This window comes from Ornithorhynchus anatinus, chromosome 1 (assembly GCF_004115215.2).
Source record: "Ornithorhynchus anatinus isolate Pmale09 chromosome 1, mOrnAna1.pri.v4, whole genome shotgun sequence".
NCBI classification, from domain to species: domain Eukaryota; kingdom Metazoa; phylum Chordata; class Mammalia; order Monotremata; family Ornithorhynchidae; genus Ornithorhynchus; species Ornithorhynchus anatinus.
Window position 1 is genome coordinate 162,735,203 of NC_041728.1, and position 21,373 is coordinate 162,756,575.

Here is a 21,373-nt window from a genome sequence, read left to right on the forward strand (position 1 = left end):
AACTGCACCAATATTTCAGAAATCTATTGCTCTGTAGCCCATTAATGTTTTCGCCTAATCTCAAATCTGTAAATGACAGCATTTAGAGTGAAACAGTAATTTTTGATTTACATACATAACAGTTGTTGATGCTATCTGCAACCAGATGTCTGGAAAAGGAAGTAGTTTCACCCCCTTCCTTGTCCCTAAGAGGCTATTAACCTTATACTGACGCAAATTAATATGTAATCACAATTCCCCAGCTCAAACTAAAAAAATGTAGTCGTTAACTATAGTCAGATAAAGCAAGCATTTATAGACATTTCAACAGGCTAGATAACATCAACAGGTCTCTGATCACTAATCTTAAAATTTAGTACCCAGCAGTTGAAAATTGCTAATATAAATAAAGGAGTTTCTTACTAAAACTAAGAAAGTGATAACCTGATTATATGAAATGATATGCCCAGCAGTGCCATGAATTATGTGATGTGTTTCATAAATTAGACTTCTTGTTGTTGTTATAAAAGAACTGACTTTTCAGAAATACCTTATGGGAAAATTTTGGACAACTCTGACTTCATTATTTTTATTTGTTCTATCTTAAATGAATCTAACAAAACCATGAGCATTGAGTATTTACTTCCAAAAATAAACCAGGAAAGTGGTGCTGCTCTTAGCATTTTTTTCTATTTTATTTTCCAATCTATACATGCTTAACCATGCATTTCATTGTTTATGTTTTCTCTCCATGTGATAGTGCAATGGATTATTTAACAAATAAAGCAATAATATTAACTGAGCTCTTACTGTGTAGAAAAAAATGGTACCAAGTACTTAGAAGAGTACAATAGAGTTTATAGACACGATCTCTGCCCTCAGGAAAATATGAATCAGGGTACCTAATCCAATTGAAAAAAGATTACTTCTAACTGGTTTCAACTATGTTCCTGTTTCTCCCATTAATCCTCCCTTACAGATTGCTTATGTATTCAGATCAGTATTCCTTAAGAACTTGATATTCACCCCACTCTATCCCCTTACACTTAAGTACATATCCCTGTATTCTCCTCTTTCTCCATCAGTAATCCATTCTAATGTCTCTTCCCTCCTCTAGACTCTGAGCTCCTTAGTAGAACCCGTCTTCCAACCCTGTTGTATTGTTCTGTTCCCAAACCACCTAGCGTAGTGGTTGACACATGTCATCACTCTGTATTACCATTGTTTGAAATATATGTCATATTTCTATTTGAAAAGCGCAAAGAGTACGGGCACGGGAGTCAGAGGTCATGGGTTTTAATCCCGGCTCCGCCACGTATCAGCTGTGTGACTTTGGGCAAGTTACTTAACTTCTCTGTGTTTCAGTTAACTCATCTGTAAAATGGGAATTAAGACTGTGAGCCCCACGTGGGACAACCTGATTACCTTGTATCTACCCCAGTGCTAGAACAGTGCGTGGCACGTAGTAAGCCCTTAACAAATAACATCATCATTATTATTATATAAAAACTACACTTAACTAATCATTGCCCATTTCTCTCTGCAATAAGCAGAAATTCCTAAGCATCAGCTTTAGGACATTCAAACAGGTCTCCCTCCTAAATATTCAATCTCTTCTCCCATTACACTCCAGCTCACAAGCTTAAACTAACGTACTCTCTGTGTCCTGCTTTCATCTCTCCTGCCATCAACATCTTGACTTTAACTGTCCTCCTAAACTTCCCCCTTCATATCTGACAGGCTTCTCAGTACTCTTCCAATCATCACAGCCCTCCTGAAAATGCTTCTCCTTCAGGAGGCCTTGTCTGATGAATCTCTTATCTCCCCAACTGCCACTTCAGCTCTTCAGCAACCCTTCAACAATTGTACTTACCCTCTTCCCCCTACCTTAGCAGTTATGTGTATATTTTTCTACTCTATTACTTTCTCCAATCTGCAATTTCCTAAGTGTGTCTCCCCTGCTAGATTATAAATTGCATATGGGCAAGGCTTATGCCTACTAATTCTATTGTACAATAATAATACTAATAATGATATTTGTTAAGTGCTTACTCTGGGCCAAGCACTGTAATAAGCACTGGGGTAAATATAATCCATCCTACATTGGCTCAAATTCTAAGTAGGAGGGAGAACGATTATTGAACTCCCATTTGATAGATGAGGGAACCGAGGCCAAGAGAAGTTAAGTGACAAGCCCCAGATCAAACAGCAGATAAATGGCAGAAACGGAATTAAAATCCAGGTCCCCATGCTCTTTCCAATAGGCCACACTGCTTCTCTAAGCTTTTCAATGGTTTAGGACAGTGCTCTGCTCACAGGAGGGGTTCAACAAATACTTTGGATTGATTGATCAATTTATCGGCTTATTTAAACAGCTTTTATGGCTCAAATTATTTCAAAAACAATCACTGAATGTGGTTCATTATGGGTCATAAATCAACAGTTTCAACTGGGTGGAGATACGGGTGATATGGCGATATGGAGATAAGGGGAGATATGGTTCAGCTAGGAGGGTGCAGATATGGCAGTAATCCAACAGGAAAACCTGAGGGAAATTCTGTCTTTATTGTGAACCCTTTTAATGCTCTGTATGCTCCTTGAGGGCTGGGGTTTTTCTACAAACTTTACTGAATTTGGACTATACCAAGCACACAGTATTACTAATACTACTAATAATAATGATGATAATAATTGTGGCATTTGTTAAGTGCTTACTATATGCAAGGCACTGTATTAAGCACTGGAATGGAAACAAGCAAATCAGGTTGGACCCAGTTCCTGTCCCAAGTGGAGTTCAGAGTCTTAATCCCCATTTTACAGATGTGGTAACTGAGGCACAGAGAAATTAAGTGACTTGTCCAAGGTCACACAGCAGACAAGTGGCAGATCCAGATTAGAACCCAGGTCCTACTGACTTCCAGGCCTGTACAATGCTGTACACATAGTAAGAGGTCAATAAATACCACTGACTGTACAAGTGATTCTTGAAAGTTCATTGAAGAGTAATAAAATGCTGGAGAAGGGAATCCTACATGACAAAAACTGACTGTTGATAACTGAATGTGGATTTTTTTCCCTTTTAATAACAGAATGAATTATATGACCAGAAAACAATTTCTAACTTGGGATATCTTGGAAGCTATAGTAGTCAACAATTAAGTTTAAATCTGACCCTTAAAATTAAGTTGCAAAGAGCATCCTTCAAACAAATCCTCAAGAGTATATGGCTAAATTCTGATACCTCCCATTTGGGAAAGTACATTTAGAAACTGCTGAAGAGAATTACTGTGAGGTGTCTTCAGAAGATCTTCAAAATGTAACTACTTCAGATAGGTCAAATAGCAGGTCATATCATCTTTATTTGAACATCTTGTGACGTGAGTGCGGTATAATAAAAGCCTGAGAAATCAGCTCTAGAAATTGGAAAACTGCTCACTGCAGACACAACCTTCAGTGAAAAAGAGCTTTGGAATATTTCATGTTTGTGTGGTAATCTTTAGTGCAAGTTTTGTTTTATTAAAGGAATACTATTTGAATCAAAAATATAATAGGAAACTTACCCAAGTTCTCTGATCAGGCATTTGGAACTGGGAGCAAAATTGAAACAAAAACAAAAACATTATTCCTTCATTGGAACCCTCATTTCAATCAGTCTACTGAAATATTAGCACAGTACACTACTTTGGTCATTTTGTTCGTTATATAACTGTAATTAAAACAGAACCACTTTAGGGGTAAATTAATGTAAAATCTGTTCACCAAAACTTTCACTGTGTGAATGTTTACTCTACACAACTGAATTCTACCCATTTGAATTCGCTAAAAACAGTTATGTCATTCAGTGAGAAAATTCCATGAAACAATCCTAATGATTTTATTACCATATAGAAGAATGTCCACTCTCATGTTACCAACAATAGCAAAGTATATAAGGAGGGTCCACTACTTAATTCACTGTGAAATTTGAAGAATGTTTCACCCTCTGATATATTAGTTTGTCTTGAGCAAATACAATGTCCAATGAAATCGAGTTCAAGGCCTGAAGGATCTGCTTTTTTCTAAACCTAATTAAGAATAGACACTGAGAAGCATTAAAATAACATTGATTCATCCTCAGACCACTGAATCCTGATAATGTAATGACTTGCACATCTACCCTTCACAATTAGTATCGGTGCCATTTTCAGTGGGCGATAACTACGTGAAAAACAAGTAGAAAATAAAAGTCCAAATGAGAAAAAAAAAGTATCTGAAAAGAAAATGGAAAATGAAAACAAGTGATTGCTAATCACTGGTTAGCAATCCAAGGGTCCCTCCATCCCTTTGGACTTTCCTAAGGGTAATCCTCTTCTGTTGTGAATGCTTCGAATTTTCTCCATGGCAAGCACAGGTTGCCAAGAACCTAAGGAAAATGCTCAAGTCAGGGAATGTGTATACCAACTCTGTTACCTTGTACTTTCCCAAGCACTTAATACAGTGGTCTGTACACAGTAAGCATTTATGTTGTCTATCTTACCTATGATTCCAGAAGAACACTACTATATTCTCCCGGGACCCAAAGAAGACAGTGACAATAATGGTAATGATGATAATTATGGCTGGCATTCATTAAACTCTAATTATGAGAGTAATGCTAGTGTTTATCTAATAATGAGACAAATGCTCATATAGGATAGTCAATATAGGATAGTCAGGTTAGACATAACATCTGTCCCTAAGAAAGTCACAATCTAAGATGGAAGAAGAGCAAGTTCACCTCCCATTTTACAGGCAAGGAAATTGAGGTACAAGGAAGTTTAATTCATTCAATTCAATTGTATTTATTGAGCACTTACTGTGTGCAGAGCACGGTACTAAGCACTTAGGAAGTACTATTCAGCAACAAAGAGAGACAATCCCTGCCCACACGGGCTCGCAGTCTAGAAGACGGGCTCACAGCCCAAGGTCACACAAGCCAGCGGTTGGCAAATCTGGGCCTGGGTCTTCTGATTCACGGTCCAGTGCTCTTTCTGCTAGATCATGCTACCTCATTTAGATTTCTAGATCTTAATGCTTTCTTTACCAGTCTTGTAGAAAACTTCCTGAAGAACTTCAGAGAGAAGAGAAACTATGTGGAGAAGTACAGAGTTGACTGTTTTTGACCCAGATTCAAATGTGACTATTTGATACATAAATAAATGTGTGTGTGCGCGTGTGTGTATATATATATTTAACACTATATGTTAGTTACATGAAATTAAAATTGGTCACAGTGTCCAAATAGTCCAAATTTGAAGATATTCAGTTTTTTAATTTTTTTTTTGTGGTAATTGTTAAGCACATATTATGTGCCGGGCGCTGAACTAAGCACTGGGGGAGATACAAGATAATCAGGTTGGATACTGTCCATGTGCCACCATATATGGCTCCCCATTTTACAGATGAGATAATTGAGACACAGAGAAGTTAAGTGATTTGCTCAAGGTTACAGAGCAGATGAGTGGCAGAGTTGGGATTAGAACCTAGGTCCTCTAATAGCCAGGCTCATGTTGTTTCTGAAAGGTAATATTGCTTCTCATTAGCAACTGATAAATGTTCTTTGTGGTTGGTTAATTTTGGCCACACATGATCGATTATATTTTGGGATTTTTTTTACTAAATTTCTGAAAGCAATATAAGAAAGTTTTCAATACAGAAATCTCCAAGAAATCGTTATTCAATCAATCAATAATTTTTTATTGATTGCTTATCGTGTGCAGAGCACTGCACTAAGCCTTTGGAAGAGAACAGGGATTAGTCCAATGAAGCCGCATGGTCTAGACAAAAGACCCCCAGCCTAGGAGTCAGAAGAACTGGGTTCTAATCCCAGCTCTGCCAATGGCCTGCTCTGTGCTCTTGGGTAAGTCATTTAACTTCTCTTTGTCTCACTTTCCTCATATGAAAAAACTGAATTCCTTTTTTCCCTCCTACTTGGGTTGTGAGACCCATGTGGGTTAGGGAGTATATCCAATCTAATTAATTTATGTATATCCCAGCTCTTAGAACAGTGCTTGATACATAGCAAATGCTTTACAAACATCATAGAGAATTTGTAATAAGCTATTGAATAGTTATTGTAATAAATAATAGCAAATAAATAGTTACTTTAAACAGATTAATAGAAGTACATGCTGTGTTCAGTTATGTGGTATTCAATTGCTTTTCCCAGAGAGCATAAACACATAAACCTGTTAGACATCTTGCCATTTGGACTTCTTCCAACCCCTCAAGCAACAGAGCATGGATTGCTGGTCCACGGACACTGATTTGTTATAGAACCATTCAGTACTACAGTGTCAGTTGGACAAACCTCAAAAGCATAGAAGGCTAATATCATAACAATTATAATTTAAGTGACTATAGAAAAGCCTATGTTATAGTTGATAATATATCTGCCCTATAACCATGATAATCACTTTTCTTTTAAAATGTTTTACACCTACAGGAAATTTTTTAATAAATGAAATCCTTTTATAAAATCTATTTGGTAAAATTAAAACACAATATTTAAAAATAATGTAACTATTCACATTTGCTATTTGTTTTCTCAATTAATCAATCATTGGCATTTATGGGATGAGTAATGTGTACAGAATATTATACTAAGGGTTTGGGAGAGGACAATACAAAGTTCATTTCTCCCTGCCCACGTTGAGGTTACATTCTATAAGGGGAGACAGACATTAAAATAAATTTGCAGATAGGGGAAATGAGAGAGTATAAGCATATGTTCCTAAGTGTTGTGGGACTGGGCGTAGGATGACTATCAAGTGCTTAAGGGCTATAGATCTGATTACGGAGACAATAATAATAATAATAATGTTGGTATTTGTTAAGCGCTTACTATGTGCAGAGCACTGTTCTAAGCCCTGGGGTAGACACAGGGTAATCAGATTGTACCACGTGAGGCTCACAGTCTTTATCCCCATTTTACAGATGAGCTAACTGAGGCACAGAGAAGTTAAGTGACTTGCCCATAGTCACATAGCTGACAAGCAGCAGAGCTGGGATTTGAACCCATGACCTCTGACTCCCAAGCCCGTGCGCTTTCCACTGAGCCACGCTGCTTCCCATAATGAAGAAGGGAGAGTGAGTAGGGGAAATGAGGAGACCTAATGAAGGAATTCCCATGCGGGGAGATGTGATTATTATATCTATAATGATAATACATATTATATATGATATATAATATATGATATTCTGCTATATAGCATATATTATAGTATTATACTTACATTATATATTATAATATATAGGCTTTGAAAGTAGGTAGAGCGGTAGTCTATCAGATATGGGGGAGAAGCAATTTCAGAACAAGACAGAGGGTTGGTGGAAATGCAGACTGCAGTTAAATGAGTATGTTTGTGTAAAAGCAATAAAATGTGTACATTGGGTTGGTAGCAAGAAATTTTCTGAATAAGTCTATGAAACCTGGCTTATTAGTCAACCACGTTAGTAGAGATTTCAACTCCCACTAAGGAATAGCATTGGCAATTTGTGTCTCAGATGTTGGTCTATCACAGATGCTGGTCTATCATATGTCTTCCTGAGAAGACAAATAGCAAGATAAGATCACCAACAATGAAGTTTTGGAACGTCATCAGACCCCGAGCAACAAAGCTCTATCTCTGTTCTCTTTAGATCATTGTGCCTTCCCAAGAACCTAGAAGGTACAACATGCACCCTGGAAGATGATTCAAGAACAATGGAGTAGGGCTGGTGCTGAGCCACAGAAGGCAATAGTCAGAGGTGACGGTACCAGATCAGGAGAAACCATAGTCCTACTGCCGGTCCCACTTTCCCCTCTATTCCAGAGTACCCCAGTACTTGGAGAAAGCACAATAACCTTGGTGGAATGCTATTGGAGTTACAATATTTGAATGAACTGTCCAATAGGCTATTTTAAAGTATCAGTGCAATAGGATGAACTAATTTCTTGTTTTTATCAGTAGTGAAAGAATGCAACTAACTGCTCAGAATCTGGGCTAGTCACAATGTGTGCCTTTTATCAACATCAGTCGATCAATCGATCATATTTATTGAGTCTTAATATGTGCAGAGCACTCTACTAAGCGTTTGAGAAAGTGCAACACAACAATATGACAGACACATTCCCTGCCCACAATGAGCTTACAGTCTAGAGAGAGGTTATCAGCAAACTTTTTCTGTCAGTTACTCAACTAGGCCTTACTTTCTACCAGAATCATTTAGAATATCAATGGAAGAACAGAAAGTGGCAGCAAGACTTTGTTTAAACATTTATACACTCATCCAGGGACAATTTTTAAAATTTCTTTTAAAAAATGTGAATTTTGTTAGAATTTCCTGTATTCTTCCACACCAGCATAATAAGAAACACTACTATTCTCATGACTTCTTTCATGCATAATTTTCAGGATCAACATGTTTGTTAAAAAACTCCAAGTCTCAAACCTAATAATACTTACTTGTGGGTGAAACAAGAATCCTGGCGAAGGTCTCAAGTATTTTTCTTTTAAAGCTTCAAGTGGGTCGGTTAGCTTTCTTTTCTCCACCCTGAAATGTTAAAATTAGATTTGCTAGTGATGAATCAGTCTCATATATCAATCACTACACAGGCACTGACATTTAAAAGAGCCAACAATAAAACAAGGGATAGGTTCTGGGAAATACACTAATGAAAACATAAAGAGGTCTGTTTGCCTCTGGAGGTGGGCGCATGGATTTTGTTAGTTAAACATGACATGTGCCTACCCACGAGAGGTGGAAGATACCATTTGTAATGGAAAATTCCTACTAAACGATAAGAATAGTAAACGTGGAAATCTGAGGGCTGGTGAGTCACTGTTGAGCAAATGGACAAGCTCCACTAAATCTTTCAATACAAGAAATGGTGGCAGTTTGGAAATATTAAAAATGAAGGTTAAATAACGATGGCATTTTTTAAGTGCTTACTGTGTGTCAAGTACTGTATTAAATGCTGGGAGAGATATCAGTTCATCAAGTTGGACACAGTTTATTCTGACAGAGGAGGATTTTCTGTACCTAATACGCATCCTCGTGATGACTTTTTAAAAAATGCAACACACCCAACCAGGAACAAAGATAGGAGAACAGAAAGCTAGAGCAGGAACAATTAGTCAATCAATGCTATTTATTGAGCACTTACTATGTGCAGAGCCTTGTACTAAGCGCTTGGGAGAGTGCAACAGAGTTAGCAGTCACGTTCCCTACCCAGAACGATCTTACGCTCTAGAGGACAAACTCAAAATGGCCTGCTAACATGACGACTTTAGAGGAAAAAAATCAGAGGGGCAAATGTAGAACGGTCATAGGGAGGTTGGCAGTTAAAAGTACAAAGGTTTCCATCCCCTGTAGGAAACAGCGCTTCTGGGAAAGGAATGAGACGGTTCTGGAATCACAGCAGTGGGTAAGAGTCTCCCTCGAGAAATGCTCTAGGTTCAGGAGTTTCCAGAGTGGTTCTGTTGTGTACGTAAGTTGGGTGAAGTGGTAATATCACACAGAATTCTGTGTGCCCAGTGTAACATAACAGAAGCAGCGTGGCCTAATGGACAGAGCACAGGCGAGGGAGTCAGAGGTAGTGGGTTCTAACCCCATTTATCAGCCATGTGACTTTGGCAAGTCACTTGACTTCTCTGTGCCTCAGTTACCTCATCTGTAAAATGGGGATTAAAACTGTGAGTCCCGTTTAGGACAACCTGATTACCTTGTATCTACCCCAGTGCTTAGAACAGTGCTTGGCACACAGTAAGCGCTTAACAAATACCGTCATTATCATCACACGGAAAGGGGAGACGGTAAGATCCTTGAGGGCAAGGATTATGTCTACCAACTCTATTGTACTCTCCCAAATGCTTAGTACAGTGCTCTGCACCTGGCAAGGACTCAATAAATACATTAGATTTATGGACTGATTGGGCAGGAGGTTTTTCCACATACTGAGTAGCCAAATATATAGAGCCAGTCTCGAACTAACATGGCAAAGGGGGTGGGAAGAGGGTGAGGTATAGAAAAATTAAAATTTTCTTTTTCTTTCATCTGTCTCAGTCATGTTCCCAATTAGTCTGTCCCATTCCTAGACTTTTCTTTCCCTTACAGTTTCTCAGAGTCAGAAACCTTGATTTCATTTGGGTTTTCAATTTAAAATTACAATAGGGGTTGAGGACAAGTGGACTAGTGAACTTTATGTTACATAGACTAGTTCCTAATGGGAGATGCTCAGGGCTCCTAAAGGTAAGTTGAGAGGCAAAAATCCCATAAATCAGAGGCCAGAATGCTTAGGGTTTAAGGTCATACTGGATGGTACTAGCTGTGGTGAAGGGACCAGAGATCGCATAAGTAACTGAAAAAGTCCTTAAAACCCGGTTTTGTCCAGTAGTCTGTGAAGAAGGGACCATCTGAGTAAGAAATCTTACTTCACTCAGAAGAAGCACCGTGGCCTAGTGGATAGAGCATGCACCTGCAAGTCGAGGTTCTAATCCTGGATTTGCTACTTGCCTCCTGGGACCTTGGGCAAGTCACTTAACTTCTCAGCATCTCATTTTCCTAATCTGTAAAATGGGCATTCAATACCTGTTCCCCCTCTTGCTTAGACTGTGAGCCCAATGTGGGACAGCGACTATGTCCAACCAGATTATCTTGTATCTATCTTCTCCAGTACAGTGCTTGGCCCGTAGTAACACTTAAATACCACAAATATTATTACTGGAATAATAGTTTTAATTTCCATCCATAGCCAATAGTCTATACATATCAAGCAAATGCTAATTAAGCTCTGATTTTTGTTTTTGCTCATATCATAGGGATTATCTGACCATAAAATCATCTTAAAGACAACTCAAAAGCTCTATATAAAGAAAGCCATCTGATGCTGTATCATGTAAACACTTTTTTTAAATCCCCTATTAATATAAATTATGCATTTCCTTCCAGGCAGTTTTGCTGTGTTTGCATTGTATGCTGATTTTTAATACTATCAATTGTAGCAAACAAAATTAAGTTTTTGAGAACAGCTTGCACAGAACCATAGAGAGGAAATGACTTCAATACTCTAAACTTTCATCTCCTCCCACACAGAAACATTTCAATATTCACATGTATGCCCCTTGAAAAATAAACAAAACACACAAAACCCCAAGATTTGAATTTTTTTGTTTGCAGAGAATCAAGGCAAAGTTCTTTGATAAGAGTGAATCTGTTAAGAGTTTAATTTGTGCATTGTTTCACAGTCTAGCATGGCATTCATGATATACTGCACTGACTCTAAGTATTATACCATTATATGGTGATCAGCACAAATGTTATATGTTGTCACAAACATTTTTGCACGCATTTTATAAATTAACATACTGGAAGTTGGATTCAGGAACTAGCCTCTGTAAAGCTGGTCATGTATTTCATGTAAAAATATCTTTATGGGTCATATTTCATGCTTTTAGTAGTTCAAGCAGTTTTATTTATTTAGAGAGTGGTAGAAAGACAGTGCTCCCTCTATCTACTCCAGAGCTTAGCACAGGGCCTGGCCCACGAAAGCGGATGGCAAATGCTATTAACAATAATAATTTTACAACACAACATATCTTGAATTCTCAGTAAGGGTCCACCGGCTGCATGACAACATCTAGAGAGTAGAGCAGAACACACATCATCCTATTTCAAAGAATCTGACCCATTCAAGTGCTACACGGATTTACTATTCTTAAACACCTGAACATCCATTACCTTCAGCTCAACCGTTCCCTAAACTCTATTTTGTGAAAAGTATGTAAAAGATGAATGTATTGTCAAAAAATGCAGACTGCTTTCAATCCCCCAATGCTCATGGCCATGTGGTTTCTCAGTGACAGATTACGCCAAGTTCCAGTACTTCAGTGACGCGATACAAAAGGACTTCTGTAACTGGACCCTTTACCATCTGCAGGACATTTTCCAAGAGCATGAATCAGTCTTGAAATGTTACTGCATATTTCAATAAGCCCATTACCTGTAAATAGGGTCCATAAAGAAAGGAGTGGGTCTGGCATGCTGCAGGGAGGCATCAGACGCTTTCCTTTGTTCAAGATCGCCTCCTTTCTTTTCACCAAAAACGTGATTCTTCCGAGGCTCAGCCTGTTTTGTACCACTGGCTCGGCTTCGGCTGCCCATGCTGAGATCTAGGGGCTGGTCTTGGCTCGTGCCAGGAGGAGCCGCGGATTTTGAGGCCGCGGGAGGAATTGGCTTCTCCTCCTTTCGTTTAGTGGTGAGGTCAAAGGGAGACTCAGAGCTTCCCTTCTGGATTTTCTTGACTTCACTTGGTGATTGGGGTTCCATTTTCAAAGGTAACGGTCTCAAGTCTCTATCAGGAAATGGGTACATTGATTGAGAGAATGCTGGAAAAAATGGGAGGGGAAACATGGAAGGGTAAGGTAAAGCTCCAACTTTTTTGTCTTGCAGCCCCACCAGTCCTGTTGACCCAAAGTATTTTTCAGCAATAGAAGCAATAGCCTTTATAGAATCATTCACCGCTCCTGACACCGCAGTTTGTTCCTCTAAAGATGGTGAGAAAATGGAATGATTGTTGTATTCTTTCTTATTATTTATTGAAGCCAAATTCTGAAGAGAGTTTACTTTGTCTTTGAACATTTTACCATTTTCTTTAAATTTCTCTTTATCACTTTCAATGTCACTTTCCAGATCAGAGCCAGAGGTGGTTTCCAGGTCACTGCCACTTGGGGTACTGACATCGTCAAGGTCACTACTCTCTGACTGGTCACTGATTTTTTCAAGGGGCCTCTCTTCAGAGGACCGCTCAGGTTGAAGCTCCACTGGCTTATTTTCCCCTACAGGTGGGTGCTTATTTAGTGCCTTCAAAATATCCTGGGTAGCTGGCAGTATTTGAGGATGTGTCATGAGGGGACTTTGACTTTTGTTTGTCTGTTCAGTACTCGGTAGTCCTTTAACAGGAGAACTAGCAGGTATCAAAGGTGGCCTGTGGTACAAGCCGGAAGGAAACAGACCGGGAAAGCTAAAAGAGAATCCAGGAGCTGTTGGAAAGGTAAGACCAGCAGGATGCCTATTGGCACCAAAATAGTCAGCAAGGCCCGGATTGGCATGATTCATATTAACCATGGAAGTTTTATCCATAGCTGGGGTTCCAGGAAGTGAAATGCCTTGGCCAAAAAATCCACCTGCCGCAAAATGGTTCTTGCCCTCACAAAACCTCCTGTGTTTATTTAAGGAAGACGTAGTGCTGAACATTTGTCCACAGTCTTTGCACTTGATTTGGGTTCTGCAATCAGCATGCATGCGCTTATGACGACAAAGGTTTGAAAACTGAGTATAGGATTTATGGCAGACCTCACCTGTGTGTAAACAACAAAAGAGAATCTCAGGCTTTACGATAATTTTTTTCTGAATTTAGCAAAATAACAATTTCGTTTACCCAAAATTTCAATGCAGAAGCCATTAAGAGGTATCTGTGGCAGTAAATCTGGGTACACATAACATATGAGAACGCAATTTACGATGTACCAAAGCAAGGCATCCAACCTGACAAATGTCTTGAGACAGCACAAAATATATATATAAAACTATATAGAGATATATAATTAATATTTCTTTTCCACTCTCAGTATACTTGTGTATTTTAAATTCTGCAACTACTTTAAATGCATACGTAAAACCTGTGTCATGCAAAGATTCAGCAACACATCAGCACAATCACAAAGTAGAAAGGAAAATGAATCTGTCAAAACAATAAATATATCAACAATATACCAGTAACTCTTTGACCTTTTTAGATTCTACATATATTTCTACTTTTTTCAAATCAGAACCAAAATTTATTACATAAAATTCCCTATTTCTTTTCTTGGAGAAAAACCCTGTGAATGATCTACTCTTAAATTCATATTATATCATACGCTCTCATCATTCACACATCAAAGCCACACAACAATGCATATTGTGTATTCAGAGACATTTTTAACAATCATTTTCATGATTTGAGAAAGACTGACATAATTTACAATGGCTCTATTTTAAGCTTGCAAAGGAAACTGAATTGAATGTACCCCATCCTGCATTGTTGGTTCCCATGAACTATAATCACGTCCCCTGACTTCCCCTCACACCGGGGCTTGGGCTAACCTTCCTGCACTTGTAAACCCATGTCCTTGAGAAACTTGACCACTTGTTGTCCTATCTTAATGGATTATCTCAGGGGCTTGACTTCTTCCTATCATAACCAAACAAAAGGGCTGTGTCAATTACAGAAACTCTACAATACTAAAAGTTCAGTAAGTAAGCACATATCAGTTGATGCTACTGTAAATATTTCATGCCCACAGAAATCTATAGATCTGAAGGTCGATGCTTTCTTCATATGACTGTTACACATCTAAGTCTTCCATAACACCTGGCCCCAATTTCCCTGGTGCCTTCTCGAAAAAGTAAGCACTCCACTCATCTATTCTGAGCTCTGTGTATGTAAGCATTAGGGGTACAGCAGGCTAACTGGAAGGACTTTAGTGTTGGATTTTTTGTGATGTGATTTGACCGTGATGAGTCAACTGAGAGTGGCGTGCTGCTTAACTGACTTTGTGAAAATGATCAATGTTGAGTGAAAGTTTCTTTTAAAATTCAAGTATCCATTAGATGATATTTATATAAGATTTGGAAAATAACTGCACTGATTAATATTTGTTCTAGTGAAATGGTTGCAATATGAACATATACAATTACTTTCTTAAGCCATATATCTAAGCAGGCTCAGGTTGTCTTTTCAGAAATGAAAGCAATCTAGCAGACAGCATTCTCCAGGGAAAGCGAAATATACTTTATAAAGTGTTCAACTCAATTCTCCCCTTTCACGCCAGAGAATTACAGACACCATGGCCAAGTGGAGAGCTTTTGAGTGAGGGTTTGGGGAAAAGGGAAGATCATTCTTTCTCTCCCCACCCTCTATAAATGTTTTCTAGCCGTGTGAGCATTTCTTTCCTCTTCTTCCCTCTCCATTCCCATGTGAGGAGGTCAATCAAGCTTAATGATTTGACTGGAGAAAAAAATCATCAGGGTTCTGGGTCAAGTTTTTCAAATATTTAACATGAGGATTCTGACGTATAAAGTCACGTTACCTACCATAATTTATCTTCTCAAACTAAGAGATAAAGTCAGGAAAAGTTATTCTTTTGGGACTATAAAAATCTATCCATTTAAGCAGATATCCCTGCAGGAATATTCTTATTGGGTTTCTACATTTAAGGTAGAAGTGAAATACCATGATGGATATCTATCCAATCATGTGGTTTTTTTAAAGTTTGCCACATTGGGCAACAAACTTTGTTTTCGTCATGACTATTTTCTATACCATTTTCTTCAAATATAACAGCTGGAGGGATTTAACTAAACCAATAGGTTCCACATTTTGGAACATGCATTTGACTTTTCTGTTTGCACCTTACTGTTATGCTGATAGACTACATGTGTCCCTTTACGCACTGTAATTCAAGATTACATGACGCTTCTATCCATAGGAGTTTTCATCACTTTGTAGACCACTATTCCTGCCACAAACCACAAACCCTCCAGGTATATTGGCTCATCTGAGGCCAAAGTTGCTCAGGAACTTTTTTGTTCCTGAGTAAATTTTTCTCAGGAACACAGAATGAGCCAGCCGTTAAGGTTGCATATTTTATGCCTATTAAGCAAATTAAATTCTATTTTGAATATGTTCAGCCTATTATGGCATGTGGTTTCTATTTGGGAAGACTGGAGAATTTGTGATGGCAGAGAGTAATTACCTACGTGTTGGTGAGTTTTCACTCAAGCTTGGGTAGTACACTGTAATAAGAGACAGTTGCCATAAACAGACTAGTAGGGAAATTCATGGTGTGTGGCCTTTTGTTGAGAAACAGCTATCAGCTGACCCTTCCCCATTCCTAAAACCCTACTCTAATTCCTGATCTCCAATTTTTTTCTTCTGAAATTACATGGCTATTATTCATAATTGTCCTTTGGTTCTCTGTTCATCATAGCTGAAGAGGGTAGGGGTTGTTTACCTTTACCAGTGATTACTGAAAAGGCATCAATGGGAACATTTTACCCTTGATTTGACTTGAAAAAGACTTAAGCTCTTGCCTCAAACACAATTATTATTGCAAGGTTCCTGTAATATTCCTTGCTATGAATATATGCTAGATTGATTGATCGATTAAAAAATTTATAGTTATTGATATAATGCTCAATGTATGGATACTCATAATTAGTTGTGGTGTAATATACCTTTTTTATCTCTAATAAGCAAAACGGAAAAAAATAACAAAAAACCCTCTGGTGTCAAACCCATGACATTCCCAGGTACATTGTTTAGGACATTACAACCTAGAGTCGGGAATTTGTTTGGAGACAATCCCCATTGTGTGCTCTATTTCCTGTCCCTCTTAGTTGAGTTTCCCAAAACACCCAGAAGCACCCTGTGCTTCATTTGTCTCCTCACCCCACTGAGGGAATATGAGAACCTGAGAGAGAAAAGGGTAAGAAATAAACAGGGACCATCCACCCACGCTCAAGAGAGCAAACTAGGAGAGTTAGCTGATGGAAAAGAAGTGAAAGAAAGTCATAGGCATCTAAATTCTGCCCCTTGCAACTGGCCTTTCACATGGGTTTTCACCTATCGCCAACATTTCTGGGTTACATACCATGATGTAATGCTTGTCTGAAATGGATCCCATTAACCAACAACTTCCTAGTCTAATCATCCTGCCAATGGTAATGATCTATTGTAATTATTCCAGTTTAGAGTATCCCCGTTTCTGGATTTGGATCAAAAATTTGCCTGCATCTTATCAGTTTGTTCTTCAATTTCCTATCATCTAGAAATGAAAAGTGGTAAGTCAGATGAAGTAAAATTCTCTAAGGAAATGCTCTGGGGTTGACTTTGGATAAGATAGCTGGAAGAAGTGTGCAAAGGGAAAAAAATAAATTTACATATCTATAAAGCGTGGCTCAAAAGTCACATTATGGATCCATTCTTCAGCTGAGAAATCATGAGTGAGAAGATGGTGCACAAAAATGTGCCCCTTCTATACAATGCTACTTTGATGGGATAAGGAATTTGAAAAAAAGCTACAAAAGCATCATCACGGTGAAAGCTTGTAGATCAAAAAGCATGTTTATCTTTGGCTTTTCTTTTCCCCAAGAGAGAAAAAATATCTTTGAGCTGCAGTTCAACCATCTTCCACATCATTTTAGTTAAAATGGAGTAACTGGCATTTTAGAAACAGTGCCTAATTCCAGTTTCAAGCACATTTTGCCGTCTGCCTAAAATCCCAAAGCCCTTGGAGACTTTTGTTTATTTTTTAGGATATTCTTTTCCCAAGCTACCTAAGCACTCCCTCGTGCTACTGATTTTATCTTTTAAAAAAAATCCCTCAAGGGGTTATATGTGAAAAACAACAGATCTGGTTAGGGAAGGAATATTACACAGAAACAACTTTGCCAATTGAAACTATAAATAGCTACTGTAGCTGCTCATTCAGTCATTCCTCTCCCCTGAACACAGTGACTTTTTTGAGAAGAGACAGACACGGTAAGGAGAGATGGTGAGTTAAAAACTTACAGATAAAAGGCTTGACACTGCTGTGGATGTGCTTGTGTTGTTTGAGGCCTGATGAAGTGGCAAAAGTTTTGCCACACTCGGGGCAAGCATGAGCCCGAGCCCCAACATGCTGGGAGCGAATGTGCCTCTGCAGGTTGCTAGGATCCGTGAAAACCTGCTAGGAAATGAGTACTGATTAATCAGGACACTTAACTCAAGGAGAGACCATAGGAAACCAGCAACAATGTGAGATGTTTTTGGCAGGGGGTGTGGTGGGAGGAGGGGGAGTGTATTTTTTAAAGACCAAAGAGAAAGCAAATTATTCCCAAAATAAGAAATTAGCAGGGTGTGTGAAAAGGTTTATTGCTCCTAGAAATAGGGCTTTTAAATTAAGCAAAAATTAAATTTCTGTTTCACTCCACCACGCTACCCTTTCGGCCCCTCCGCTATTAAGCGCTGATATACTGGCATCAGAATTTTGAAATTTTGACTGTCCAGTTCAAGAGGCACCTAGAGCAGAAGTTTCAGCCTTGGCTGTCTGGGAATTGCCTTCTGAAATAAAACAGAATCATACCCACTTCAGAGTGCTCAACCCTCTCATATTCATATCACTTGTACAGCATTCCTGCCCACAGGAAAATAAATATCAAATTGTTCTACTGGTAGCTTATTTGAAAATGAAAGGAAGATGTTTACAATGCTGAAAACTGCAGTTGCAGTTAAACATTTGATCAGAAACATTATTTCACATCTTTTATTTTTCTACTCACGGAGGCAAAATGGGGAGATAATTATTGGTGTTGATTTGAGTTTCATCAACTTCAGATACCTCTCATAGCTCAAATAGTTAATGAGCTATTTCCTTTATTCAGGGGTTTCTTTCTTTTCACTCTTGTGGAACATGAGAAGCACCCACTGTCGCAGATTCTGTGCTCAACAAAGTGCTCACTAGTTTACCTAGACTCTCAGCTGGATAGAGATAACGCATGATTGGATATTTTGCAGAAAAGTTTGGGGATCTCCAAAATCTCTCATTCTATTTGAAAAGGCAATCCCAAGACCACAAAACCAGCTCCAACTTCCACACAAGGTGCTATTAGGTTGAAAAAAGTATATAGCATTGCATATCGGGCCAAATTCTCACCTCACATAACTCTTTTAAAAGATCTCATGCCAGCCCATCAGTGCTGAGGCCAGGAATAGACCCAGAATGTCTGACACCTCGTCTGGAACTTACCGTTAAGCTTTGCTTCCTCCCCTCCGAAAATACTAGGAAATCCACAAAGCACCCTACACTGTTCTAATGCCTTCTACATTTCTATATTCAGACTACCTTTCTCACGATATTTATAGTTTCCTACTTAATGTTGTTTTTCCATAACACAAAAAGGATGCGGCTATGCCAGATTGATAGACAGGAGGATTAGAGTTGCCGAACAGCTAACAAATTCACTGTACCTTGGCACAGTTTTCACATTCGTAGTGCTTTCCACTGTCATGTGACATCTGGTGACGAATTAAGTTGGACTTCCAGTTAAAAGCTTTGGGACACTGATCACACTTGTATTCTCTCTCTTCGGAATGTGACAGCATGTGTTTCTCCAAGCTGTTAAGATAATAATCGGTTCAGTAAGACACTGTGGAGAAGATCAGGCGTATAATTGAAACTGTGTAATTGTTGATCCTGATTGCAATCAAGAAAGTGGGGGTGGATGGGAAGGAGGATGGGATGGGAGAAAACCAAGTTTATATGGGCATAACATGGATAACCACAGGCACATCCAAATATGTAGAAGTGTTTGGAAATAAATGTGTTATATTGTTATCACTGTATTAAGCTAGACTGGAGGTTGGACAGAGAGTTAGCGCCTCCATCTAGTTGTGTTTACAGCCAATAAAAGAATCACATTTCATCAGTACCATTTCACGTTGTTATAAAAACAATAAGAAGAATCTTAAAAACCTAGAAAGAGGCATTCAAATGCTTTCAAGGTCCTCCCATGCCATGATACGGGAAACTAAATTGGCAGCAAGATACCAACTCGGGAAATTCTCTATGTAGCCTTGAGATGAAAACTACATGACCTAAAATGAGAAAGAAGAGTTGGGACAAGGCATATTGAGTGATTTATCTTTTATCCCCATATTATAGTGAAATGTGGATCCAAGCTTTTCACCTAACACTGTCTGTCTGAAACTGTGATCTTTTACTGACTCTGCCTTTTGCTCACACGCTAACAACTTTTTTTTTAGATTTGAAAGACTCTCTAAGTAATCTAAACTTGCTTAAAAAAAAAGTTAAAGATTGTGGATCATCATGAATGCTCTTAGTGTTCACCTCTTAGAGCTTGTTGAAATATTTTGCAAACTAGGCAGTAGTACAGTCATCATATTCAGTCAATGAATTATATCTATCTAGGGCTTCCTCTGTGCGGAGCACTGTACTAAGCACTTGGGAGAGTAGAATATTACAGAGTTGGTAGACAAGCTCCCTGCCCATCATAAGCTTATACAAGAAGTTCTTTTCTGCCTTCTCTCAGTCACTCCACCTGTAAATTCCAAAACTTTCCAAAGCTGTGGGGAAGCAGAGTGGATTAGTGGAGAGGACTAGGGAGGCCTGGCAATTCACTCATTCATTCATTCAGTTGTATTTATTGAACATTTACCGTTTGCAGAGCACTGTACTAAGTACTTGGGAGACTACAATACAACAATGAACAGACACATTTCCTGCTCACAACAAGAAATCAGAGAACATGGGTTCTAATCCAACTACTTGCCTGCAAAACGACCTTGGGCAAAGTTATTTAAATTCTCTGTACCTCCGTCAATCAATCATAATTATTGAGTGCTTAAAGGTGAAAAGCACTATACTAAACGTGGGGGAGAGCACAATATAATAGAGTTGGTAGACACATTCCCTGCCCAAAATGATCTTACAGTCTAGAGGAGGAGACAGGGTAGGTCTCTCTGGGAGGAAGATCAATGAAGACAACTATAAGGGATTATTCAGGGTAAAAGTCAAGGTTATGGCACTTCTCTCACATTAAAATTCCTGGTCATGTCTCCTTAAAATATAGCTATAACAAGGTATTAAAGTATTTTGCCTAACCCAGTGCCATGATAATGACTGGTAAATAAATTCTGATTATGTAGAAAAATCTCATTAAAGGATATGAGGCCCAATTTAAATTAAAAATACAGTAGTAATTTAAAAGCATTTTGTTGTTTCACTAAAATTCTATTTTTTTTCATTCGATCATATTCATTGAGTGCTTACTGTGTGCAGAGCACTGTACTAAGCACGTGGAAGGTACAATTCAGCAATAAAGAGATACAATCCCTGACCACATCGGGTTTACAGAAATGCTCGAGTATGGAACATTCATTTGACTAGCCACAACAATTCGCCGTGTCAAATTTGTTGCATCCTCCTTTGATGAGCCATTTGGTAAAAATTCTTAAAATTACTTATATGGTATTACAGCTGATACTTATATGTATTCCCTTTTTTCCTCCTTTTTTGTATAATGTCTTCATCTTTATCCCACTTACATATCAAGACAACGATCCTGGCCTGTCAAAGTCTGGTCTTTTTCTCTGTTTTTCACAAGGTAATGATCTTTGTCCTTAATTTGTGTTGAATCCAAATAGTTCACAGAGTTCAGGAACTCTTTCTGTGGCAATGCCATTATTTCCTTGTAGTCATGAATCAATTTTTAGATGAGATTTCACACAAGGGCAGAATTTGACCTTTTTGCGTACTTAACTTTGCCTTAGTAAGCTCTAAGACACTATCTC

General features: G+C 38.4%; 1 protein-coding gene across 9 annotated transcripts in view; it reads right to left on the minus strand.

Annotated features, from left to right (window-relative positions):
* Positions 1 to 21,373, minus strand: part of MECOM (MDS1 and EVI1 complex locus) — a 681,931-nt gene that overhangs the window by 21,671 nt on the left and 638,887 nt on the right. For 5 of the 9 annotated variants that reach the window (XM_029067439.2, XM_029067490.2, XM_007661983.2 and 2 more), the window contains 5 exons: positions 19,031 to 19,178; positions 17,594 to 17,750; positions 11,981 to 13,337; positions 8,445 to 8,532; positions 3,540 to 3,566 (listed from right to left, as the gene is read on the minus strand). In XM_029067439.2, the coding sequence (XP_028923272.1) occupies positions 3,540 to 3,566; positions 8,445 to 8,532; positions 11,981 to 13,337; positions 17,594 to 17,750; positions 19,031 to 19,178 (1,777 nt within the window). The remainder of the gene's footprint in view (positions 1 to 3,539; positions 3,567 to 8,444; positions 8,533 to 11,980; positions 13,338 to 17,593; positions 17,751 to 19,030; positions 19,179 to 21,373) is intronic. The other 4 variants (XM_039913284.1, XM_039913287.1, XM_039913285.1 and 1 more) reach the window with 4 other exon arrangements.